This window comes from Bombus affinis, chromosome 3, assembly GCF_024516045.1.
Source record: "Bombus affinis isolate iyBomAffi1 chromosome 3, iyBomAffi1.2, whole genome shotgun sequence".
NCBI lineage: Eukaryota > Metazoa > Arthropoda > Insecta > Hymenoptera > Apidae > Bombus > Bombus affinis.
In genome coordinates, this window is record NC_066346.1 from 9,346,356 (window position 1) to 9,372,932 (window position 26,577).

The 26,577-nt window shown below is 31.0% G+C and overlaps 4 protein-coding genes across 8 annotated transcripts; 3 read left to right on the top strand and 1 right to left on the bottom strand.

The window, feature by feature from the left end:
• The first annotated feature begins 242 nt into the window (after window positions 1–242).
• On the top strand, window positions 243–2,809 carry LOC126914349 (uncharacterized). The gene is made up of 8 exons (XM_050718165.1): window positions 243–650; window positions 734–907; window positions 1,017–1,219; window positions 1,291–1,444; window positions 1,530–1,798; window positions 1,921–2,136; window positions 2,212–2,320; window positions 2,355–2,809. The coding sequence occupies exons 1-7, from the start codon at window positions 602–604 to the stop codon at window positions 2,263–2,265; spliced, it is 1,119 nt and encodes a 372-aa protein (XP_050574122.1). The 5' UTR covers window positions 243–601; the 3' UTR covers window positions 2,266–2,320; window positions 2,355–2,809.
• Window positions 2,810–3,283: 474 nt separating this feature from the next.
• LOC126914328 (protogenin-like) lies at window positions 3,284–13,758 on the bottom strand. 2 transcript variants are annotated; one of them, XM_050718113.1, is made up of 20 exons: window positions 13,331–13,758; window positions 12,225–12,487; window positions 12,015–12,147; window positions 11,777–11,933; window positions 11,632–11,706; window positions 11,306–11,532; window positions 10,826–10,971; window positions 10,588–10,747; window positions 10,227–10,511; window positions 9,941–10,105; window positions 9,673–9,864; window positions 9,403–9,587; window positions 9,092–9,239; window positions 8,906–9,004; window positions 8,673–8,826; window positions 8,450–8,583; window positions 8,014–8,376; window positions 7,646–7,923; window positions 7,457–7,564; window positions 3,284–7,375 (listed from the first exon to the last, which is right to left on the bottom strand). In XM_050718113.1, exons 1-20 carry the CDS (start codon window positions 13,395–13,397, stop codon window positions 7,166–7,168), a joined length of 3,549 nt encoding a protein of 1,182 aa, XP_050574070.1. In that variant the 5' UTR covers window positions 13,398–13,758; the 3' UTR covers window positions 3,284–7,165. The 2 variants fall into 2 exon arrangements, with proteins under 2 accessions (XP_050574070.1, XP_050574069.1); XM_050718112.1 differs by having other exon boundaries at window positions 9,941–10,108.
• A 109-nt stretch (window positions 13,759–13,867) lies between these two features.
• On the top strand, window positions 13,868–17,167 carry LOC126914337 (cell division cycle protein 16 homolog). Its single transcript, XM_050718128.1, has 11 exons — window positions 13,868–14,284; window positions 14,372–14,524; window positions 14,663–14,821; window positions 14,916–15,075; window positions 15,151–15,403; window positions 15,473–15,552; window positions 15,632–15,721; window positions 15,802–16,111; window positions 16,280–16,442; window positions 16,539–16,731; window positions 16,813–17,167. Exons 1-11 carry the CDS (start codon window positions 14,174–14,176, stop codon window positions 17,094–17,096), a joined length of 1,956 nt encoding a protein of 651 aa, XP_050574085.1. The 5' UTR covers window positions 13,868–14,173; the 3' UTR covers window positions 17,097–17,167.
• Window positions 17,168–17,993: 826 nt separating this feature from the next.
• Window positions 17,994–26,391, top strand: LOC126914333 (cytoplasmic polyadenylation element-binding protein 1). 4 transcript variants are annotated; one of them, XM_050718124.1, is made up of 12 exons: window positions 17,994–18,455; window positions 20,411–20,714; window positions 21,375–21,511; window positions 23,076–23,335; window positions 23,416–23,542; window positions 23,619–23,985; window positions 24,061–24,293; window positions 24,375–24,467; window positions 24,549–24,714; window positions 24,776–24,903; window positions 24,979–25,059; window positions 25,127–26,391. In XM_050718124.1, the coding sequence occupies exons 1-12, from the start codon at window positions 18,435–18,437 to the stop codon at window positions 25,289–25,291; spliced, it is 2,082 nt and encodes a 693-aa protein (XP_050574081.1). In that variant the 5' UTR covers window positions 17,994–18,434; the 3' UTR covers window positions 25,292–26,391. The 4 variants fall into 4 exon arrangements, with proteins under 4 accessions (XP_050574081.1, XP_050574080.1, XP_050574079.1 ...); XM_050718123.1 differs by lacking the exon at window positions 17,994–18,455 and adding an exon at window positions 18,835–18,903; XM_050718122.1 differs by lacking the exon at window positions 17,994–18,455 and adding an exon at window positions 19,629–19,752.
• Window positions 26,392–26,577: the final 186 nt, after the last annotated feature.

The following is a 26,577-nucleotide window of genomic DNA, read 5'->3' on the forward strand; positions in this document are numbered from 1 at the left end:
GTGTTATATGAAAACAATAATTATAATATGTATACATATATATCATTATGTTATAAGTTTATAAGAAAAGTATGTTTTTAAATTTATAAAAATTATTAGATGAATCTTATAATAATTTATACATCATCACTCTATCGATAAGGTAGAGAAGTATCTCTATCGACCGCGTTCGCATCAGGTTTGAAACTCGGCCAGTAGCATATTGATCATTCATAATCTCGTTTTTCGGTAGGTATTCTTCATATTTTGTTTGTTAGTGATTGATGCGCGACTTAGGAGAAGGCATTTTTAAACTGCAACCGAGAATCGTCAGTGAACGGTACCTCATGATTCTGTCTTCTTCTAACTTAAGGCAATCAAAAACTACATTCAGCATCGATGATTCTGACGAAAGGCATCGGTATAGAACGGTGGTAGTGGTAACACATTTATTTGCGGCATATTTTTGAGGTTAGGTGAAGGCTGGTCGCACAGTGATTTGATAACCATATCTCTAACTGAAGTCTTTTTATGAAGTGTCATAACGCATAACGTTCTTCTTACTTTGACAAAAGTGGACGAAACTTAACAAAGGAATAACGGATTTAAATGACAAATAATTATGGCAACGTCTGGTTCTAATAAAAAGCCAAGAGTAATAATTTTAGGAGGTGAGCATATTCCACTTCATATGATAGCATACAGCGGAAGTGACAAACAAAACAACTAAAAAGAAGTTTTATCGTTGAAACAGGATGCGGTTTCATAGGACGTAATCTCGTGGAATATCTACTGGATAACGATCTTGTGTCCTTTATACGTGTCGTGGATAAAGTGCCGCCGCAAACTGCTTGGCTGAATACTAAACATCAGCAATTATTCGAGCATCCTTTGCTCGAATTTAAGAGCGCAAATTTAATCAACATTGGTAATTTAAAGTTTGATAAGCGCCTATCTATTTTCAACGAAACAATTACGATAATAATTGTTTTGTTGAACATGTACTTCATAATTAGCCTTTGAATATTTATTTATAGTATCTTGTCAAAATGCATTTTTATCTGACAATCCGATTAATTTTGTAATCAATTGTGCTGGAGAAACAAAGAGCAGTCAAACAGATCCTGTATATAAAGAAGGAATTTATAAGTTGAGTATGAATTGTGCTCAACAAGCTGCAAAATTACAAGTTGATCGTTATGTAGAAATATCTTCTGGTAATTTTAGTACCTCTGACAAAGTATGTGAACTTTGATATTTTTGTATTAAACAATCTATTGCAAAGATTAGTAATCTGTAATATTTCCATAGAATTCTCTCAAAGAAGAAGATGCTGGAGAACCATGGACATTTGTTGCAAAGTATAAGTTACAAGTAGAGAATGATTTAAAAATCATACCAAATTTAAACTTTACAATCCTTAGACCAGCCATAGTATATGGCTGTGGTGATAGAAATGGATTAGGTAATAATAATTTATTGCCTAATAGAAAATGAACAAATAATTTGTTCAAATATTTTATATATGCAAATTAATTTCCCCTATGTAGCACCACGTTTAGTGGTAGGAGCTGTTTATAAACATTTGGGAGAAATGATGAAGTTACTTTGGGGACCAGATCTTCACATGAACACAGTTCATGTGAGGGATATAGCCAGGGCTATTTGGCATGTAGTAAATAGGCCAGAAACTGTAGGTCAAACATATAACGTTGTTGACGAAGGTGATTCAACTCAAGGATCAATCAGTGCTATAGTTTCAGAATTATTTAATATCAATCATGATTATTGGGGTACTGCACTATCTACACTAGCCAAAGTATGGAAGAAAATTTGTTACACTATTTCTTTCTCTTACTACTAAGAAATTCAGATATAATTTCTTTGAATTATAATGCAGGTTTTAATTCTGATGTGGGTTATTTTGTTTATTTATTTTAGACAGATATGAGTTCTGTTGTTGAAGAAGTCAATGACAAACATATGGGACCTTGGGCAGAAGCTTGCAATAAAGATGGTGTGGAAAATAGTCCTCTATCTCCATACATAGATCAAGAACTTCTTTACAATAAGCATTTATATCTACAGACAGGAAAATTATCGAGTGTTGGGTTTACATATCTTTATCCAAAACTCACAAAAGATGCTTTGAAAGAGGTAAATAATTATTTATGTGGCTAAGAGAACATAAATTCTAATGAGGAAGGTATTATGTCAATTATTTATTTATAGGTTCTTGATGATTATGTAAACATGAAGATATTTCCACATTCCTTGGTTCTATGAATTTTAGCAATATAGACTGCCAAGATCAAATATTGAAAAAGCTTACAATAATTTGTAAGCTTTTTAAAAGCTTACAAATACATAACATTTATGAAATAACATTTGGAGCGTTTCACCTTGTGCCTAGTAATCTATGCAAGTTACATACTCTATTGTATGTTACACACCTTACTCGTATTTTACCTTCTAACAAATATTGTTAGTCGAGTTTATAAAAAAGTACAGATGGAATATGAAGATTTCATGTATAAGCCTATTGCAAATGTGATAAAGTAGGAATTAATGTACTTAATTTTACTATAGTTTGAGGTATAAAATTTTTGCACCTTAGGGTTGCTAGTCAGTTTCGACATTATAGGAATAACTAAGTTGAAAAATATTGAAGAATAAAACTAGACTATTTACATGCCTAAACACGATATATTATAACATGTAATGTTATTTGGATAAATATTTTAGAGAATTATGTACATCGCCAAAATGCTTTTTATACTGAATTTTTCAAGACTGGAAGTATAAATAAAAACTGTTAAACAATTAATAAGATCTATAGAAGTAGAAGGATTTTGTGTTTTTATATCCATTGCATTCCACTTAATATGTATCTTCCAAAAGCTGTGACTCATAACTTAGAAATCTTTTTATTCCAAGTAAATGATATCTTATGGTTATATACATTTAATAAATTAGATATATTTAAATTATATAATGTATTAAATCAAGTACAAATAACATTAAGTTAGAAAATATTTCCAAACGCCAAACAAAAAAATTAATAAGTTTATTATATAAAGGTAAACATAATTTTTACACAAAATAATATATAATAAAATGGCAATAACTGCCAAGTAAAATTAATAGCATTACTATTCTGAAGCAATTGTTATTAATTTCATAATAAAGTTACTCATTTACGCATTTATTTACTTGTTTTACCTGTACCTTTGCAGTTCTTCGTAACTGAATGTTTTTCTAGGGCTAGGTATTATTTTTTACATATATTTTAACACAACCAACATCGATACACTGTTTTAATTTTATTTCAATCATTGGTTACAACAAGATACTGCATCAGAAGGGTCAACAATATCATTAAATATTTAGTGTATCGTTTTAATACTTTAAACAATAAGATTATAATTTGATGTAGTTCATTATACATAATATATTAAAATATATACTTTTAATATTTTTTAATATATATACAATCGTAGATAAAAATATTTACAAAGTAACTGCACCCTAAAAAACAGCATAATTATAGCAATACATTAATCGTGTATGTTCCAGTAAAAAAATGATAAGGATTTATGAAAAAATAAATTAATAAAGTTTTCTCGATATAGAATAAGTGCTATAATTAACGGCAATGATACAAACATCAAATTTCTTTTACCGGGTTTGCTTTTTCATATATATCTTATATAAAATAAAATATAATGTCTTGGCTATATCTACTCACTGTAATAAATTTTTTGAGGTAAATCGTGTAAATCTAAATTATAGTGCTGTGTAATAGGTACTGAGATTAAGTTAAAATTAAGTAATATAACATACCTACCCCTTGTATAGGGTGGCAATTATGGAGGTATATTTACTTGACTAGAGTCGCCGTACAACATAATTAATACTTTGTCTGTGTATGGCCAATACTATTGGATTGTTACTTTGTGAAAGAACTATTGCAAGTGAAATGAAATAATATGTACTATGCTCCTTATCATTTAGTAAAGGTACAAGTTCGAATGATATAATAGAAAATTAAATTTGATGCATAAATGACAAAAGTAGTATGAATAATACCTTATGCATATCCGAAACATTGCTTAGCGTAATGCAGTAAAGTAATAGATTATGATATTTCTAAATCAATGTATATAATAATTTATAAGATAAACAAATACTTTTTTTTTACATTGTAATCAAAATAGCCTCAATTCTAATATTTTTCTTTCATATAAATCGTTATACTCTAAATATAACATTTACAATACTTGCTGTTTCCTATTTGTAGCCTAAAGATAACAATGTTTATTGCTTTGTATTTCAATACTGTGTAATCAATCTTTTGAAGCAAATAAAACGCTCAGATAACAGCACGGCGACTCTATTTTTTGCTTTCTCTTTTTTTTTTTTTTTTTTTTTTTTTACAAAGCTTGAAACTTATCACATTCACTCAATTAATCAAAGATATTATGATACCAATCCAACTCCATACGTTTCAATCCATTTCAAATTTACGAATGTTGTCTTATAAATTGAAAACTTTTTATATAAGGTACAAATTAACGCAAATAAATGATTTTTTATATTAAAATTACGTTCATAGCAGACAAAACAATATCGCGCTTAACAAATACAGTACATTATGCTGCTAAAAAGTAAAATGATCAAAATACAATTTAATTCTACAAACATTAGTTAAGATTTGTATACAATAAAATCAAAACATTTTTTAAAATGACAAATGCGTAATATTTGCCATGGAATATTTTGTCGCCATATTAATTATTATATCTCTTTTTCTTTATTAATGCTTTTGATCTATCTTTTCTTCCCTTAAAAATAATACCTTTTTCTTTACAACTATTTTTTTGTTCTTTTTTTTAAATTCCATTAATGTTAGAAAATTGTACAAGCTTAATAATTAACATATACATACAGTGCAAAAAATATTTAAAAATATTTTAAGAATTTTAATGCAAAAAGAAAAATGAATTCATGAGCGATCAGTTACTAGTTGCCTACTATTATATATCAATTCTTGTTTCTTATTTAACTCTAAGAAGAGTAACAAATACCTTCAACAAATATAAAAGTATACCACTATATGTCAGTAACATAAAATGTAACAGGTCGTGTTAAATATGATAACAAATGGAAAACAAATCATTTAAATAAAAATCACAAAACAGGCATTCTATCTGTGAAATGTTTATGTTTCATAACAAACATAATTTGTTGTAGAACTGTCAAGTCAGTAAATAGCTATGATAGTTTATCTTTAATTGAGATTCTAATAATCGTGATCGTAGAATATGTAACGAATTTCATAAATAGTGTTTAAATGAAGTTACTTATTTTCATAAAACTGCAATCAGATCTTGTGAAATTTTTCAGTAATCCACTAGTACTGAGTTTTCATAAAAATAGGTAAATCATGAGTTATATTCAAAAAAGTTTAGTTATAGAATATACAATATAAAAAATCTCTATTAATAGCAACATCATTTCAACACAAGGCAGAATAATTTTTTCAAAAATGACTTTAAATTATATGTTTAACAAATTATCTCGTACAAAGATGTAAAACTCTGTGTAATAAATATATGGTAAAATCTCTAGCATGTGCAGATTGAATTAATTCTATTTTTACATGATTTCATACTGTGCTTGTAGTGACTATATTATTGCATAAATTCAGTGTAATGTGATCATTTAAAATAGTACTGAATGTAAAATGTAATAAATAACAATTAATGGAGGTACAATAATAACATGACATATCTACGTCTCACTCTAAAAGATATAGCTTATTCTATCAGGTACTGTGTTGGGTTTTTCTGTCATGGTAACATGCACCAGTCTGGAATATGTTTATAATTTTCTTTCGCATTTTTCACTTTTTGCTTTTGTATGATGTAGTTAACTTTAAATATCTTGTACAACATAAGGTTTATTTTTATCATATGAACAGGAAAAAATACATATATTATATTATACATTTCTAGTGATTAAATTAATATTATGATTTAAAATTGTTTCGATTCTTTTTGTAGATTTTTTTTATATTACAAAATTTTAATGCTATTTTTACAAATTTCATTATTTTTTCCTGTTCTCAAATGTCTCAATAGTGTATAATACAGTTATCAAACTTGTAGTATAAAAAAGATTCTGCTAAATTATATAATATGGACATTTCAGATACATTTTTTAAAAATGTTTGTCAACGTCTTATTTTTCAATAAAATAAATATTTGCCAAGATTTGCGATGCTATATGTATACTTACAGTATTTGTAATAAAAGAAAAACCTAGACTATACTTTTAATACATAAAATCTGATTATATAGTACTTCTTTTTAATTTCTTAGAACCTAAGAATCATCTCTTGCTAATTTAAATTTAGTTAATGGAAAACATAAGATTTTGGAATGATCAGTACTATTGCTCTCTATAAAAGCAATATATATCATGAAATAAATTAGGCCATACCCGTAATTTGGATATTTAACAATTTTGTCTTCTAGTGTGAAGGAATGCATTATTTACTTTTTCACTATTATTCGAAATATGATATTTTATGAACATACTCATAATTAACAAACACCCAGGTGCACATCAAGAATTTTCATATCATCCCACTTGCTTATTTTTCATTTTCATACTTTTCTTTTTTTAATAGATGTCAATATACATATGAGCAAGTTACCTAATGAATATTATTAAGTATCATTTGCATGATATATCTGTGCCACGGTATTATTTCATACAAAATGAAATCTAAAAATTACTAGATTCCTTGCCGAACTGCTAATGCAGAAATACTGTGTTATCAATAATAACTTGCTTTCAAACATTATATACAAGATAATAGTTGAAGTGTCCAGATTCAACGCACTTTCAAAACATTATTATTTACATTAATCATGTATGCGTTAGTATTTTTATTCACAAGTTATGTCGTGTTAAACTTGTAAAATATAGTAACTTGCATTGCTTCTAACTTCCTTGAGAATTCTGTTCTTGTAATTCATACATACGTATGTATGTACTTTTGTGTGTATATTCATCTTGCAATCAAATGATTCAAGTTGCACGAAAAGTTTTACATCCTACCTGTTGCATGGAAGCATAGGAAGAAAATGTGAACACGCAAATATATTGCCTAATGGTTTCATCCATTTGGTCCAAGCGCCGGAACAGATATACATATAGGTTTTGGTAAGGACGTATCTCCATCTGGACAACCAGAATTATTATTTAAACTGCTATTGCTACTGCCTAAAGTACAATTGACCACCGTAAGCTGTGTGCCATCTAAATCTTGTTCTGGCTCTTGTTCTTGTTTTTGTGTACTTAAGACAACACTGTCCATTGTTTTGTACTATATTTCAAGACATATATTAGTTTCATATATAAAATTATTTAATCATTTTGTATTATTCAAAATGAAAATTTTTCGCACCTGAGAATTTTTTGTTATATGAATATCTTTCGGTTCACCATTTATTTCCCATGATGGTAATAAAGGCTCTTTTACACAAGATTCAAGAATTCCATTAGATTTGCCACCCTGCAATGATATATTTTCATAGAACTGTTTATTCAAATATAAGCTTATGTTTATATACACTACAAAAAAACATTTACATACTTTCGTGTCTAAATGTGGGTTAGTTGTGATTGGAGATGTGGGACAAAGAACAGCAAGTTCAATTTCATTAGGTGTTATTCTGGTATTCATCTGTTGACTCACTGATGTAGAAGACTGATCCGCGCAACATCTATTTCCATTTCGTACCGAAGCACGACCTTTTGTAGATTGCGCACTTTCTCTCAAAATACGAGCATTCTCACATTTTTTTCGACAATATATACTGCACAGGCAAATTGTAATAAATCCAATACTTATGCTTACACCAAGAATTACACCTAAAATAAGTAAATATGAAATAATTATAAGATTAAATTTTATTACTTTAATTAACTTCTTGTACAATTGAAGCAAATAAGTTTGTTTACCAAGACTCTGATCGGGTTTTGTATTTTGTGGTGGTTTTTGTTCATCTGGAGGACTTGGTACCTTTGATGAACCGCCAGTAATAATGATTATAGGATCTGACGGTTTACCATAACCGGCCTTTGTCATAGCTTGAACCATGACAAAATACCGTTTTCCTGGAGTTAGACCAGGTAAAGTTGTCGATGTTTTATTACCAAGTACTGTTACATTTCTCCATGCTGTGGCTGAATCCGTTAAGTCCATTGTATATATAACGAAATAGTTCTGTATTATACCATTTATATTACTCGGTTCCTTCCATGCAATTCGGACTTTTGTATTATTTACTAAAAACCATTGTACTTCTTCTACTTTGCCAGGGACTGAAATAAATTGTTAAATTACCATTTCTGTAATACGAACGTACAAATAAATATAATTTATTTCTACACTTACTATCTTCATTCGTATAACATTCTACAGATTCGCTATAAAAATTGCTTTGGTTTGTATTATTTTGAATGGCCCTTACTTTAAACTGATATAACGTAAATGGTCTGAGTTTGTCAATATTTGCTTTTGTATCATTCCTATCAAGAGGATGTTAAAAATATTTAGTGCAAAGATGTTGATTGAAATTATAATGAAAAAAAGATTATACATAATTTATATTACGTACAATATAAAACATTTAGGACCGTCTGAATTTGCGACATGAATTGCATGATAACATAATTCAAAAGAGTTCACTTCATGCACACCATTTAAGGACCATGTAACATTTATGGAAGTAGGTGAAACAGGAATTGCTTCCAAGGCCATTGGTACATTATCTGATTAATAAAAGAAAAAATGATATATCTAATTAACTCGTTTATGTTATAATAAAATTTATATTTATAATATACTTACTTGTATCAAGTTGAATAGTATGTATTTGTTTTGTTAAACAGCCTGTTGTTTCACCAGAACTTATCATACATAAGCCCATTGTATAAGAAACATTTACATCTAATTATGAACAAAAAATAAATACATAATTAAAGAAGAACACAACATATACATAATTTTTTGGAAATGATTCTGACCAATACCTACCAAGATTAGTAAATACATATTCTGTAACATTTTGTGGTAAAAAAATAGTTGCTAATTTATGTCCACTTTGATTCTCACAATAAATTTGCCAAAGATCAAATTCCGTTTCAATTATGTTATTTTCCCTAACATTTATTTTCCATTTCATCTAACATGACAAAATTTATTTCAATATTATAGAAATACAATATAATATATAATAATATTATATATTATTCATATATATATATGATATATATAATAAATATTATATTATATACAATAATACAATAATATTAAAAAGATTTGATTAACAAAATTTGTATACTAACCTTTACAATTGAAGCATTTATTATTAATACTTGTACATCCACAACATTTTTGATAATAAATTGATTAGATTCAGCTGGTGGCATAGTTACAGTAATCCATTCTAATTGCGATTCGCTCACGTTAGGCCAACCTTGTTTTGTTCTGGCTAGTACTCGTAGGTCGTATTGTGCTCCAGGTATTAAATCTTCAAGAATATGATTAGTAATCTTCAAATAAAATTAATACAAAAGAGTGTACAAAAGACTGTACAAAAAGAATTACATACATACCAGAAAATACATAAGAATCCACGTCAGCGGGTAAGTGAAGAACCCGAGAAGATGGATGTTCATGCAGTCTCAACTGTAATTTATATTGTACCACAACACCACGAGACTCCTTTTTAGGTAATGGCTCCCATGATACATTTAACTTTGTACTACTAAGTATATTCGCGTTTACTTTTGGTGCACCTTTAGGAACTGAATAAAGAAAATAAACTATACTTTTGGCTTTTTGTTACGTTTATGATAAAATTTAAATTAAAAAATAACGCACCACTTGGGTCTGTAGAACACAAAATGGTGGCTGATTGATCGCTAGGACCATAATTGTTCCACACTCGTATGTAGAAGGAATAATTAGTATATGGTTCAAGAAGCTTCGTCACTTCTACTGACGTAGAATTACCCGGTTCAGGTGGAGAAACTTCTTCTTTGCCTCCTTCTTGATGAACACAACATAAGATGTTGAAAAACATTATAAAATATTTAACTAACCACTATATAAAATATTTAACTAATTATATAAATATTTCTATGTATATTAAATCGTTTAAACTTACCTACGGGACTATAATGGACGGTATAAGCTGTAATACTGCTATGTGATAGAGACTTTGGTGGTTCCCAGGAAATAAAAATTTTAACGGGTGACAGAGCACGACATTTTAAAGAGGTAGGTGCAGCAGGACTATTACGAGATGTGTTTACTTGAAGCCGACCTGCGGCCCAAATTTCTCCCACAGAATTTACAGCAACACATTGATAAATACCAGAATCAGATGGAACTGTTGCTGATATTGCAAGTTCCATCTTATTAAATTCTTTTGTATATATAGTCCTACGTCCTGCAAAAACAGTTTATACATAAATTATACGTATTATAATATGAATATAAATAAATATTGTAATGAATAACTTTACCATTAATTGTTATATTCAATGAATCTTTTAACCAATATATTTTAGGCACAGGTAACCCTTGTGCTTGACATTCAAATCTTGCGGTTCTCCCATTTGGACATACTTGATTTGTAGGTATCTTCACAAATGATGGTGGTATTAATATATCCACTGTTACATTCTGAAATGTTTTTTGCAGCATGTTATTAAAATTATGAACAACTATGTTCATACTTAATAATAATTTTTAATAACTTACTTGAATCTTCACATTATTTGTAACAAAGTTCTTTACAGAACATACATAAACTCCTGCATCAGATGCACTCACATTTACTAGTGACAATATATTAATACCAATACTAGAATTAAGCAAAATGCGAGGTTGTGCAACATTATGATTACCTAAAAATGAATAAATCACTACATTTGTATATTATAAATATAATCTATATATAATGTTTGAGTCCCAAGCAGCATGATCGCGCTATTTAGATTTTCTCAAAAAGTCCCAGTACATTTGAACGCAATAATTTTTATTGATCAAAACTTGAAATATTTATAAACTAATTTACGCATATATAATAATATAGATGTATTTCATAAAGTAACAAATATGACAAACGCTATTGTGCCGCAATCGATTAAGGCAAGCACTATCGCGCTGCTCGGGATTTTTCGACCCTGTTTTTTCAATGACCCCTGGGACTCAAATGGTTAATATATGTATATCAAATACCAGTATAGCGAGGAATAAATGACCACATCATAAGTGGTGGTGGATATCCAGATGCAGCACATACTAAACTAAGATTCGATCCATTTAACAACCAATGATTGTATGAAATTTGTGGAAATAACAATGGTGGTATATGTGATCCATTACCCTCTGGTCGTGAAATAACAGTTAATTTTGCTTCCTTACTTTTTTTGGTTTTCTTTAGGAATTCATTATTTACTATGCATCTGTGAATATAGATAATATATTATATAGTTTTCTCTTTACTAATTTAATTTCACGAATTGTTTTGATCACAATTGTATGATACTAGTACGGATACAAACCTATATGAACCAGCATCTGATAACTTCGTTGCTTTTATATACAGAACACCTGGTGGTACCATTATATACTTACTACTGCAAATTAAATAATCTCAATTAATATAAAAAATAATTTCATTGTTAATTCTTGACAAAAATTACTTACTTTAAATTACTCTGATTGGGCAACAATATTTTTTCATTATGCTGCCATGTGATATTAGGAGGAAAAGGAACACTATCTATTAAACAAGATAATCTTGCAATTTCACCTTCTTGTACAGTTATATTTTCTGGTGACTTTTTAAATACATGGGCAAGTTCTAAACAAATATAATTATATGTTTTAACATCATCTATAAAATCAGGAAGCTTAATAACAATATGTTAAACAGAAAACTTACCTGCTATGTGAATAAATGTAGGAGATGATCTTAGAAGCCCTAAATTAGTACGTGTTACACAACGATATTCATCTTTGTAATAATCTTTAAAGTTAACTGTAGTAGAGTTTTTTTCTTTAAACTTTTGCACCATCTATTATAACAATAAAATAAAATACTTAGTTGATTTAATTTTAAGATAAATAACAAATAAAATTTTTCAATATGTACCTTATGTAAGTGAAGAGAACCATTCTTGAGAATAGTACAACGTGCAATACCGCATGGTGGTGCAGGTATTCCATTGTGTAACCAAGAAATATTTTGATTTGGTCCAGTTATACAAGTAAGTGTAACTCCTTTTTTTCCTAATATCACATGACCACTAGGTTGAATTTCTAATGTTATGCCAGAACTTTTGATTGGACTAATGTTGAAACTTTCTGATTTTGACACGTTTTTGTTATATAGACCAGTTCCAATTTCTTTGACACCTAAAGTATAAAACATAAAGCACTATCTAAAAATGTACTAGCTTACAATTTTTATAATGATGTGTTAAAAAATATTTTGAATATTATAAACTGTCACATTCAAGATGGCATTACATCACCCCCCCTCCCCTCTATCAATATTATGAAGATGAAATTTAATATATTATATAATAGAATGTAAAGTAAATAAAACATAAAATTATCAGATGATTCTGCAAATGGAAAATCAAACTTACAGCATAACTAATTTATGGAATACATCTAGAGTATAATGATTATAAAATCATTGTTATATTATATATAGTATATTATGTCACATTTATGTTTTAATTTATATATTTAGGAACAGAAAAAAAGGACATATATCCCATTTGTTTACTAAAAAAAATATGATAATTTTCACATAATTTTGGTATAAAAAGGATGATATGTGATCACTGAATTCAAATGTATACATATATTCATGTAAAATTATACTAATCGAAATTTTAAATCATTAGAGTAAATCTACCATATCATAATTCAAATAATCTTTTACCAATGAAATATCTAAATATTTTAAACTATTTGTTTTACAACAATTTCTTTTCATACATGTCACAGTAATATAAACAAAATATTTAGGAAATATAATTATTTTTCTCAAAAGGCTATATAATCGAAAATATTCGAATTTTGACTCTTATTTTAATCAGATAATGCACAGTTCGTAAAAAAAGAAAGAGTATCAGGATTGTAACCATCTATAAGAGTACAAAAGAACGAACGTTAGGCGCGTGGTCCAGCGTGTATCAGTTTGGCGAATATAAACAGATTAGATTGACGGAGAGAAGGGAGACGCACCTGCGGCATAAGCGGGCTTTAGCACTTCTGTAAACAAGATGCTCAGTAAAAGTACTCGCGCCGCCATATATTCACACTCATTGGCACTAGTTTCACTGACAAATCTTGGCCGAAATACGCCGTCGGTTTGGTAGACTTTTCTGCGAAATTCGTCGCCGCATGTTTGACATCGCCTGCAAGAGTTTTTGGCCGTTCCGTTCGCCGAACTCTTACCCCCCTTTCAGCTTCGCTCTAGCTTCTCACATTATCGTTAAGATTGACAATATATCGTCACCGAAAACTCGAGGACGTCGACAATACCGAGAGTTACACGGTCGTCGCGAATTATGCTCGATTAGCTTCGTTTGCATTAGCACGCGATTCATTCGTTTCTTGCCATCTTCTAATTCGCTACTACCCTTGTTTGTAATTATTCCAGTGAGGAAAAGATGTACAAAATTCTAGATTGCGACCCACAGCGCCGATGCGAGAAATTTTTGAAGCAGAATGATATTTTATTACGCAGCGTCGCATATTATACTTTGCCCAATTTCCCCATATTTTGACCAATAACATTATCAGAAACGTTTACGTAGAAATGATCGATGATGACAACATGCGTGTTATTGTTGTTGTATCGTCGTATAGTTTAAAAATGTAAACTGTTTAGTCTATGCAAAAGCGACTTTATGCGATTATCTAATGTTCTATGAAATGTGAATTTGATTGTAACAATTTAATAACAAGTATTTTTATATATGAAAGGAATACCTTGTAGTACTGTATTCAATTACAAGTATCTTGGTATATATAACGTTGATTCGTTAAGGAAGGAATACCTAACCTTCAAAATTTAAATTAAATATGGCGCGACAGAGTGTTGATGCAGATTGTGAGAAAATGCATAATTTATTAGACAATAAGAATATTGACTTAGATAATTGTAGAAAATTAATTAAATCGTACATTGATTTGGTAAAGTATCAAAATTTATCAAGCTTTTTAAAAGATGTTGATTTATTGTACGCTACTAAAAAAAACTGACTACTGGTTTGTTTACAGCATCTTTATAGTGCTGCTTTATTTTGGGCAGACAAAGTTGTTTCATTAAGTAACGAAGATCCTAAAGATATATGCACCTTGGCGCATTGTATGTATCTAATGAAACAATATCATAGAGCTGCTCATCTTATTAGAAATCGTGGATTGGAAAAGGTAAACTATAACTTTGAAACTTTTAATAATGTCATAACATTGTTATATACATTTTTTTTTATTACATTAATATTATATTACTTATTATTATATTACTATATTAATATTATATTATATTAATATTATATTACTTTATAGACAGATGTAATGTGTCATTATCTAACAGTAAGAAGTCTGTTAGAAGCAAAAGAATACAATGAAGCATTACAGGTTATTAAAGAATCAGAAGTATGTACAAACATAACACAGTCAGGTTTTGGAGATCGTGCAGATATATTAGAAGATGCACCAAAAAATGTGATTAAGTATAAATAATGTTCTTCATAATTTCTTTCAAATATTATTTTTGTAATGTGATGAACTTTATAGATTAGTTTGTATTTTGTGATAGGTACACAGTTCAATATTGTATGTGAAAGGAAGAATATATGAAGCTTTAGATAATAGGGCAGTAGCAACTGACTGTTACAAACAAGCTCTACATTGTGATGTATATTCATATCAAGCATTTGAAGCATTAGTTCAAAATCAAATGCTTTCAGCTGCTGAAGGTATTAAAGTGTATATGTATAAATTTCATGTAATAACAGATACAAGTAATTTTATGATACATATAATTTGAATAGAAAAGGAACTTCTGGAATCTCTTCCCTTTGCTGAACAATGCACAGAAGCTGAAGGAGAGCTCTTACGACTATTATATGAAAGTAAATTGAAAAAATATCAAGAACCAAATACAAAGCAACCACTTGCAACATGTAGTGTTATGGGAGTTCTTGTCACAGATAGATTATTAGGTAATTTGGATATGGAAGTTACAGAAGCAGAGAGATTGTATTATAATTGTGATTATCACAAATGTTTCTCTCTCACAGAAAGGTAATATAATATCCTCTTATGTATGTATATGAATTTATATAATCTTATAATCTCTATCATATATTTTAGAATATTAAAAAAAGATCCATATCATAATTCATGCTTACCAGTACATATTGCCTGTTTAGTAGAACTAAAAAAAACTAATGGTAATTATATTGCACTTCTATATAGAAAAAGAATGTGCAATTAGAAAGAAATTTTGTACATTATATAATCATTTTTCAGCTTTATTCTATTTAGCACATAAATTAGTTGACTTATATCCAGACATGGCCTTAGCATGGTTTGCTGTTGGATGTTATTATTATAGTCTAGGTAATTATGACTTCTATTTGATAATTCTAAAATTAGTTTGTATTCTTACTTTATAAGATATTCCATTGTTTTGATAATAGGAAAAAGTGATCCAGCACGAAGATATTTAGCAAAAGCCACAGCACTGGACAGATTATTCGGTCCTGCTTGGTTAGCTTATGGTCATTCCTTTGCAGTAGAAAATGAACATGATCAGGCAATGGCTGCTTATTTTAAGGCTTCTCAGTTAATGAAAGGTTGTCATCTGCCACTTTTATATATTGGACTTGAATGCGGATTAACAAATAATCTTAAATTGGCTGACAAGTTTTTCCAACAGGCTCAAGGAATAGCTCCAAACGATCCATTTGTTATACACGAGATGGGAGTTATATCTTTTTACAATTTAGAGTAAGTATTATGATGTCTATTGTAGTATTATCCCTGAGATTGAGTTATTCTAATATGCAAAAAAGAGGTTCAAAATTCACTCTGCAACCTGATTAGTGTACTTCCACCCTTCCCCGGTTTTTGGAAATCTGTCTAATTTATCAAGAGTTGTCGTTTCATCGAATACAGTTACAAAACTGCTGAACGGCAGTTTAAGGAAGCCATGAAAAGAATTCAAGGTGGTCTAAAGGATGTTATTCTACCTAGTAAATGGGAGGCACTTTTAAATAACTTGGGTCATACTTGTAGAAAAATGAAGAAATACGGAGAGGCATTAGAATATCATCAACAGGTTAAAAAATTTTAATTGACATAGAAACATGCTGTTTCCTTAAAATGTCAATTTAAATTACGAGCTATCAGATAAATTTCCTAATAATGATTGCAGGCATTAATGTTAAATCCATTAAATGCATCAACTTATTCAGCAGTGGGTTTCATTCATGCATTAATGGGAAATACACAAGAAGCTGTTGATGCTTTTCATAGAGCTCTTGGACTTAGGAGGGATGATACTTTCACAACAACTATGTTAACTTATGTTATGGAACAACTTATAGAAGAATCGCCCCCTTATCCTGGTATATACAAAAAATGTTCAATTTTCAATGTATTTTTATTAAATGTACATTCTATCTGATTATAAATGAATTCTTTTTTAGGTGCACCAGTTGATATTCCAAAATATGAGTACCCTGCGACTGAACATCAAGAAACAGATAATGCAGAACCTTTAGAAAATGCAAATAATGTAGCTGGGTCAGGAAGTCAAGATATTGATAAATTAAGAGTAAATTTATTTTCCGGATGGGGAGAAGATTCCAGTAAAACTGAAGATACTTCTGATAAAGTGGAACGCAATCCGCGTGACGTAGTTGTGAATTATTCCACTGACATTAGTTCCGAAGTTGAAATGTTAGATTCGTCGACTGCTCATATAGAATAGTAAAAATGCGCAAATTTTTTTATATGATAAATAGATTTGTGTATGTAATAAAGCAATTGGTTTGCTACAAACATTCCTTTTTTGTTCAGAGAGTTATCCTTTATTATATATTCTACTCATTTTGTATATAAATTTGATACACACATGCTTAAATAATTAATATTTACCCACTAGAGATGTGCGGGTATTTGAGCTTTGATTCGGGTTGGATCAAGATCCCGAAAGTTCGTCGATAGATAAACATATTTGGGTACCCGTCATTACGGGGATTGGTTTACGTTTGGGAATCTGATGTTCAATTCAGAACATAATTTTTCTGTCATTTTGTACTTAAACATAGTTTAACGGTACATGCTTAAACTTAAAGTACAAGTTTGCCTTAAACTTGGTTTAAGTACAAGATGATAGAAAGATTATGTTCTGAATCAAGCATTAAATTCCGAATCGCAAATCAGGTCTCGAGATTAACGGATACCCGAATACGTTTATGTATCGACAAACTTCCGAGATTCTGATTCGAACCCGAAAAAGATTTCCGACGTAACTCTGCAATTTTAGGTATCCGCACACCCTTATTACCTACATAACCTATTATATTGCTTTAAGTAAAAATCATATTACATGTAATAATAACTTTACAAATTTGTAATTATAATTATTTATTACGAATATTTAATATCTTAAACCAAATTTGTACTTTCAAAAATTTTTGTTTATTTAACATATTATTCACCAATATATAAAATCTGAATTTGAAATATTACATATTAAATGATACAATTTTGTATCTTATTGCACATATAAAATTCCACAATCGCGCGCATTCGCGAACTGCGCCGGTGGTTTCCAAAGATGGAACCTGCGGGTGAAAGGGGGAAAGGGAGGAATAGAGATCTTCAATTCAGTTCACAGAGTGGAGCAATGTGGAGAAGAATGGGCGTTCCGTCTCCATCGTTTCTGTATCGACACTAAATTGAACCCAAGAAAATAAATTTTACTTTCAAAGAACCAACAAATTAATTATAAATGGGCGATTTTGGGAGTTGAAATAATTAAAATATTATCCCCCGGCAAGTAATTAAACAAACCCGGTGGGATTAAAGTATCCCAAAAATCTTTTAATGTAACACGATAATTGTTGATTAAACAATTTACTAAAACTCGTGTATTTGATTCTTCGCTACTAAATTAAATAAAAAAAAATCTTATTAAATTTATATGCAATATCAAGTTTATATAATTCATTGAAGTACGTTACGAGTTACCACTTTGAATTCAGTGGAGAACAGCGATCACAGAACAATTGAAAAATTCGTCAAGGCTCAATCAAAGATCGACATGCTTACGTTAATGCAATTGGTAAGTCGTTATATTCCTTTATAAAAATTCTATATCCCTTTTTTCTAATTGTTTCATATTTATTTTTTCACGTCTATGTATTATTGTTTTAATTACGCCTTATTTTTCTATGGACCTCGTTCTTTGACTTCTCATGCGGTCGATTGGTAACCTACTTTACAATTTCGTTAGTACTATGGTGTCGCTTCGAAAGGAAAATTTGTCATGTAAATCATGTGCTGGTACACGGTGATAATTATAACGTAGAACCTACATAGAATATAAAACCGAATACGAGGAATGTCCTGCGTCCTCACTTGTAAACAAACACGCGAATCGTACGTTGAGCCGCAACGCGTCCACGTGCAAAACACGTTGCGTTTCGTACGCTGATATTCTTCCCCTTTCTCTCCATATGCGTGTCGCGCCTTCTGATATTGTCCTTAACCCTTCGTCAGTCATTTTGAAGGTATTGAACAGAAGTAATAAAGAATTTGTTGCAATTTAATTTCTCCTAAAAACTGTCTGTCTTCAAATTCTACGAAGATGTACGATACCTTTCGCAAACATAGTACGGGACTATGTATTAAGACAAAATTTATATCATTGCAAATAGTTGGATTAGTAAACCAAAAAATTATTAAATTAAGTAAGAATGTAATTTTTATATGAAACCATAAATAAGTATTAGCATATATGATACATATATAAATTTTTGTTACACTATATGTATATATATTCCTGTTCTTATGTAACATTCTTACAATATTCTAATTTCATCTTTCACTTCGTGATGTAATTAAATTTCTCTTCAGAAATCTAAGTTTCTCCTATATTTGCTACCTTGTACATGTATATACATATATATAAATATATACATATACATATATATTTATATATATACATATAATGTCTATAGAGATATATGACTTTTGTAAAAATTATCGATATCAATAATGCAACCCTTGTATGATTCAACGTGTCAGAATGTTATACAATTTTAAGGGCGTAGTAAATGTTACAATGTTAACTGATGTAATACGAAATGATAATTACGTATTCGAATCGATTATAAGCGTCCTTATGTCTAGTACGCCTTTGAACTTGACAAAGTTGAATTCTACGAAGTTTGGAATTCTCGTTGAACCTCTAGAATGCCTCGATGTATTCCCCTGCCCTGCAAAATTTTTTTTCCGAATTCCTCGAACGCAAACTGGGAGTGGCGTCCTTCAGGCTCCTGTTTTCGTTATTCTGTACCGAAAACTCGAAGCATAGTTTGCTGATATCGTTCGTAGCGATGACTTCGAGGAATTCAGTGGTAGGTGATACGCATTAAATTTCACGATCTTTAAACGTGAACGAAACGTTTTTTAGCGTTCGAAATCATTTTCTAATTCTCCGTGTAGTGTATCTTCCGAGGAATCGTGCAAGTTCTGAAATTTCATCACTTTTACCGGAAATTACGCAAGGAAAATCGGTTGACGTAACGAGCGACGCGATCGATTCGAATAGCCGTTAATCAAAAGTATGCTACTAAAAAGACTTTACAAATTAGATAAAAATAATAGCATCAATTTCTACAATGTTTTCTTAACATTGAAATACAAATATGTGTATAATTTACGTAGTGAACCCCGCAATTCTAAACATTCCGTGTAGCGTCCATACTTCCTGTAGCGTCTACTCACATACGCGTTACAGTTAATTATCAATCGTAAAAATTAGTGGTATATTATTTATTTTCAATTGCTTGTTCATAAAGGAAAAATAAAACGAATAATAATTCAATCGGTGCCACTATGGAAGGAAAAATGGTGACAGTGTTCCTCTATTATCTCTTTATAACATTATACCTTGTTATCGCAATACCAAACATACCAAACGTGATCATTTAACCAGAGACAAACTTTGTCTCTATTTCAAACATTCAATTTGAAATATTCTAACGACTGATTCTTTTCTTTTCTCTTTTGCAGCTAGATTTATCGTGTGATGCCGATGGAGTGAAAATATCCGACACACCTGATTGGAACAATGATATATCGCATGGCCAGCAAATGCAAGCGTCACGCGACCAGGACCACATACAGCTGCAACAACGTGAACAGTTGCATCGCGACAAATTACAACAACAACGAGATCGCGACAGTGACCGAGAACATCTACATCAGCTACAGTACATCGGTAACTTGCTATTAGACTCTCCGCCGGCGACTAACTTCCAAGGATACTCACACGATGCATCTTGCACGCAACCCAATAAGAACAACAATATCGATGGTAAAAGTTCCGTTTCCTTTGTCCTATTTTTATATAATCGTATGTGACCGTCTTGTTTTGATTTTTGGATAAATTCACAGATTGGCTGTTAGTCCTTCTGTTATGATGGATACGGTTGACGATCGAATGTGATCAAATAATATACAGAGATAGGAGATATTATTTGATTTGTTATGTGAATATAAGGTTATTTATTTTTACCCGATACAAAGATAGAGGAGGCATTTTAAATGTATTTTTTATCTTATATGAGTAAATCGTGTACTTTTAGATTCATTAGATAAGGATAAAATCAGCGAGAATCTGCTCCTGTGATCTCTCTTCACTATAATTAATAATCTGTTTTACGATTATTAACAAAATAATCAAAGACCTTTGTTTTTGTTTTATAACTACCATCAGTTTTATGACTAATCTTCGTATAAATTTAATTATCGGTTCCAATATCTGCTTAACGAGTTACATTGTTACCTCTTTTTCTTTTTTTTAAAGATTCAAGATATAAGAAAATTTGTTCTAATCGCCTGCTTAGTTGTTTCAAAACTAACGAGCGCGTACGTTCGTCGTTTGTCAATCGATAGTCCTCGTTGCGCTGTGTCGTATTTTCTTGTGATTTTATTTAAAACGGCAACGTATTTTGTATTTTTTCTCTCACGTTAGGAGACATGTCAATTTCGGATTTATTTGGACTGGGTTTACCTCGGGGATCATTGTTAGGCAGCCAGTCAACAGCTGCGTCCGGTTGCCGTAATTATCAGTATCAGGGTCGCAATCAAGGATCTTCTCAGCATTATCAGGTGACATTTCCTTTTATTTTTTATATTATGCCTAAAATTCTCCCAACTGCCTGAGATATTTCAGTCTCATGTAAGTCAAGTAATTTCGCTATTTACGTCATACTTATCAGAGATAATTACCCTTCCAGTAATTTGTAATAATACCTCATAAATAATAATGTTTTTTTTATTTTCGACAAATCACAAAATAAAAATTAAATAATCTATAGTGTAATAAAATAATTATTAAGTAATTATTAAGTTTAATTAAATTCTATGAAGACCCAACTATGGTCTTCATTCTATGGTTGGAAAGGTTCCTATATATTAATAAAATTTGCTTTGAATCCAAAGGTTCTAGAAGGACCATTATACATGAGCGATAATTTAACGATTTCTGTGAATACGTTTTAATTACTCGAAATGTACGAGGAACTCGAAGATCTTTAAAATGTTTTTCTTTCAATTTATGAACGTCACGTGTTGGATATGATAGTGAAAATCTCGAATAGAAATGAAGTAGGCAGTATTCTGAAACGTTTGCCGGCTGGCAATGCAATAACCGGAACAATGATTATCCTCATTGGAGTGACTCCAACTGCTCCTCGAACTTCCTTTTCCGCCCGTCGCGCGGCTAATTTTTTTGCACAATAGGGACCTCCTGGATACCTGATGTATCGATTTTCAATATATTTTGTTGCGACCAATACCTCCTAACATCCATTTAGGATAGCGCAAATAACGATAACGGATGGAGATAATAAAGTCTGCGACGATAAAAATAATATTTTGTAAAATTTTAAAGCCAACCGGAGAAATCCAAAACTAAGTACATGTTGTAACGTACAGCAATATTTTAATGGATTTCTTTTCTCACAGTGATAAATATCATCAGTCATGTTATCAATAGGTTAAAAGTTATTTTCTTTGTAAAATAACATAAATAATAATAGAAAATTATTGCAATTTAAATTGCAACGATAGTTAAATAGTACTATACGCGGTCGAAAGGGGTAAAAGCAAGAGAGATCCATGTGAAAGTCGTGCCTTATCGACCAGACACTTTAATGGACATTTTATCAGGCTCTTCTCGTCGCCTTTAACGTTATTACCTTCACCATTTGCTGGATGCATCTGTACATAAAGGACCGACAGGACATCGAAATGCGCGTATTAGAGCCGACATATAATACGTTGGGCAAAATAAATTACGCATAGCCGCGCGCGTTAGTGCGACCCGAATTCCAGGGTAGCCAAGAATTTACAAGCTTGAGCCAAACGGCTCTATCACAGCTCACTCTTCTTCTATCTTCGCTTCTCTTTGACCTCAGCTTTTCTGTGAACTTGTAATTGCATGTTGTTCCTATTTTTTACGTTGCAACATTATTTTGGACGCGGTCCAATAATGGTGTAGCAGGCTTCTCTTTGGCAAAGAAGACGCAAATATTTTCTTATTGCTTACAAGTAATAAATTGAATGTTTTTATAATTAAAAAGATATTTTTATAATTAAAAGATGATTTTTTGGATTGAAATATATATTTAAAAAATTTTTAATTGGTTTTGTTATATATTTTTGAATATAGGGCAATGATAGGAGCGGAATTTGCTCAAACTCATCGATACTTGAAATTCCAAGTTCCCCAAGTTCTATTACTACACCTGGTAGCCCTAGCACACCTGGAAGTCTGTATTCGAATCCTTATTCGTACTCATCTACGAACAGTAGTAACCAAACGACATCATCACCGAAAAGTCGAGGATCTATGCAGAATGTGGGATCACCCTCATCGCCCATTCATTCTCCTTATTACGGAAGACCCATTCGTGGGTCACCACCTTATAGGTATTTTTTTAATTAATTTTTTATTATCATATATAATTATAATAAAAACAATTACTAACTGGTAATTTTTATTTCAACAGCGACTGCAGTAGTCCTACTTTCGAGTATCCACATGTGATGGGGTGCAATGGATCAAGATCGAACTCACCAGCGGACTCAGACACGAGTGGTATAGGTAGTGTGGATGGGTCTCTATCCGATATAATGGTATTTTTTTTAAAGTTATAGACAATAATTATCTAAGTTCATCAAGGTTAGGAAAAAAGAAATTGTTTCATTTTAGAATTGTTTATCGTTAAATTCATCGTCACACGAATGTTACCCTCAGTCTCTGGGTTCATTGATGTCGCCGGAAGTGGACTTATGCACAAATAATAGAGTAGCCGCGTTCCAACGAATGGCAGTGAAAAAATATCTATCTTCATCCCATCAAAACTCGTCGACACATCATCATCATTCACATGGACACAATCGAGGTCATCACTACGGATCGAATCAAAACGGCGGTTTCCTGAATTCTTTTATGTCGCACGAAAAAAGCTGTTGTTCCACTGGAAATCATATGATGGCCCTGAATTCACCTCCGATAAATATTTTAGATCCACAGCTCTCGCTTGAACGTGTAGCGCGTTTTCATCGAAGTGCCGCTGGTAATAATTCATTTATTAAAATATAAGAAACAGTAGAGAGGATGTGTTAGCAACATTAAAAAATTATTATTTTAGCACTTTGTGACCCAACTTGTACTTGGAGTGGCATATTGCCGCAACGCACTCAAAAACCATCAGGTTACTCATCTAAAGTATTTCTTGGTGGTGTACCTTGGGATATCACCGAATCTCTTTTAATCGCCACTTTCAAGCAGTTCGGTCCAATACGAGTGGAATGGCCGGGAAAAGATCAGTCTGCCACGCAGCCAAAAGGATATGTATATATTATATTTGAGTCAGAGAAACAGGTAGTTAAATATTTTTAGCACTTTACCTCTTTTCTAATTTATTTGTTTTTAACGAGCTAAAACAAATATGTATTGTTTAAGGTGAGAACTTTATTGACATGTTGTACACATGATTTTACCAATGGTGGCAGTTGGTATTACAAAATATCATCTAAACGTATGAAAGCAAAAGAGGTGCATATTACTTCTTTTTTAGTAAAATTCTATTGCATTCCTTGTAAGAGTTATAATATTCATGTAACAATTTTGACATAGGTACAAGTAATACCTTGGATTCTTGAAGACAGTAATTATGTAAAATCCTCATCGCAAAAACTTGATCCTCATAAAACAGTATTTGTTGGTGCTCTTCATGGTATGCTAACTGCCGCTGGTTTAGCAAAAATTATGGATGATCTGTTTCGTGGGGTTATTTATGCAGGTAAAAATCGACATACCTCGATTATTAGATGCATATTAGTAAGATTAAAATTTAATTTCAGGGATTGATACTGACAAACACAAATATCCAATTGGATCTGGTCGTGTTACATTTAGTACAAAACATTCATACATGAAAGCAATTTCAGCTGCTTTCATAGAAATAAAAACTGCCAAATTTACAAAAAAGGTTCGCGTAATTTTATGAAATGTTTATGATATATTAACAGAACAAAATTATAATACAATCTATTGTCTTTAATAGGTGCAAGTTGATCCATATTTAGAAGATTCCATGTGTTCAGGGTGCTCTGTACAACAGGGACCCTATTTTTGTCGTGAAGTGGTATGAAAAAATTTTTTTTTTCCTTTTTAGATAAAAGATATTTTATTATATTCTATCGTATTTGTAGGTGTGCTTCCGATACTTTTGTCGCAGTTGCTGGCAATGGCAACACTCAATGGAATCAATGTGGCATCATAAACCTTTAATGCGCAATTCAAAGACAAATCAAGTGGTCGGATTATCGCCAAACGTAAATTCCTGGTCCCGTGGAACGAATAATCCCACTATTTAAGTACAATTATTGAGCTTCTCTTCCATGGTCACATACAAATTTTTTTTTGACTATTTGTTTTTGCAAGGACGTTGCGCTAGCTGACTTACTGACAGGGTGCAAACTTAGTTTTTTATCGCAAAGCTGCGGGCAGCTGGTTTGACGATATACATTGAAATACCGGACATACCAGCTGATCGGCAAATGCAACGATTTGTTTATTATCGTTAATATCACATACGTCCGCGGTATAGAGACTAATGGATAAAAATCGTGTTTCTCATAAAGTTCCTATTTCGAACGCGGCCACAGTCGCGTTCTCAACAAACAGTATTTTTATTTAGTACGTTTATTTAGGGACTGGTTCTCTTGTTGATCGTTTTATTGCAATAATTGTGCCATTGAGTAACACATCACATTATATGATAATTATGCGTTACGAGTGTGCATTTACATTGAATCCGTGTGGGTCCAATTGTGGCTTTTATAGTGACAATAATTTTTATACGATAAAATGGGAAGCCACTCGATCGTCAAAAAAGAAGCGAAACAAGAGAAGGAATGAGTTCACAATGTTTAAAAAAATCCACAAAAATACAACACGCCGCTATAATAATCTATCGGCGAAATATTACGCTTAATCGTACACTGTTCGATGAGATTAGATTATTGTGGAATTCTAGCGGCAGGAGGAGTTGTTCATTTAATTATTGTTATTTTTTGCGAAGAACGCATTTAATTTGAGTACCAATTAGAACCCAGGCTATATACCGACATTTGTCGATGATATCGCCCGTCGTTGTAGTTTTACGTTACATTGTACAGTGTAAGGGTTATTACCAAAATGGCAATTGTAATCATAATTTATACTCTTAGCCAAGGCGATAAGCCTTTATGAGCTTCGTTTACAGGGACTGTTTAACTGTTGACGAAATGGAGAAGTACATGGTCTACGATTCTGGAGCGGATTGTAGTAATTTGATTCTGTTTTTATTTTTTGTTACGATATTATGTTATGTATTTTCTTTCAAGAAGATTTTGCAATATTGCTTCTAATCGCGTTTCTGATGTTTTGATATCATTTTGTTGAGTGAATTAAAAATCATATTTTTGCAGATAGACTTCCATTTGTCGTTCCTCCTTTTTTGTTTCATCATTTTGTTCCTTTTCTTTTTATCGTTCGAGAAAATAATTCCTCCAAATGAACCTTCTGCCCTTTTTAAACTCCTGGCCTTAAAAATATCTGCTTATGCAAACTGCTAGATACTAAATGTTATTATATGAGAATTTGATAGTTAGTATGAACA

What these genes read in the sequence shown, in the direction of transcription:
- LOC126914328 (XM_050718112.1), bottom strand. Translation starts at nt 13,397, where the DNA reads ATGGCGGCGCGAGTACTTTTACTGAGCATCTTGTTTACAGAAGTGCTA. An exon ending in TACATTTATTCACATAGCAG is followed by an intron (nt 11,934 to 12,014) that starts GTAAGTTTTCTG and finishes ATATTTGTTTAG; the next exon opens with AACTTGCCCATGTATTTAAA. An exon ending in TAAATGCTTCAATTGTAAAG is followed by an intron (nt 9,240 to 9,402) that starts GTTAGTATACAA and finishes TTGTCATGTTAG; the next exon opens with ATGAAATGGAAAATAAATGT.
- LOC126914337 (XM_050718128.1), top strand. Translation starts at nt 14,174, where the DNA reads ATGGCGCGACAGAGTGTTGATGCAGATTGTGAGAAAATGCATAATTTA. An exon ending in CATTAGAATATCATCAACAG is followed by an intron (nt 16,443 to 16,538) that starts GTTAAAAAATTT and finishes TAATGATTGCAG; the next exon opens with GCATTAATGTTAAATCCATT. An exon ending in AGAATCGCCCCCTTATCCTG is followed by an intron (nt 16,732 to 16,812) that starts GTATATACAAAA and finishes ATTCTTTTTTAG; the next exon opens with GTGCACCAGTTGATATTCCA.
- LOC126914333 (XM_050718123.1), top strand. Translation starts at nt 18,850, where the DNA reads ATGCGTGTCGCGCCTTCTGATATTGTCCTTAACCCTTCGTCAGTCATT. An exon ending in TAAGAACAACAATATCGATG is followed by an intron (nt 20,715 to 21,374) that starts GTAAAAGTTCCG and finishes CTCTCACGTTAG; the next exon opens with GAGACATGTCAATTTCGGAT. An exon ending in CTGCCAAATTTACAAAAAAG is followed by an intron (nt 24,904 to 24,978) that starts GTTCGCGTAATT and finishes TGTCTTTAATAG; the next exon opens with GTGCAAGTTGATCCATATTT.
- LOC126914349 (XM_050718165.1), top strand. Translation starts at nt 602, where the DNA reads ATGGCAACGTCTGGTTCTAATAAAAAGCCAAGAGTAATAATTTTAGGA. An exon ending in CGCAAATTTAATCAACATTG is followed by an intron (nt 908 to 1,016) that starts GTAATTTAAAGT and finishes ATTTATTTATAG; the next exon opens with TATCTTGTCAAAATGCATTT. An exon ending in CAAAAGATGCTTTGAAAGAG is followed by an intron (nt 2,137 to 2,211) that starts GTAAATAATTAT and finishes ATTTATTTATAG; the next exon opens with GTTCTTGATGATTATGTAAA.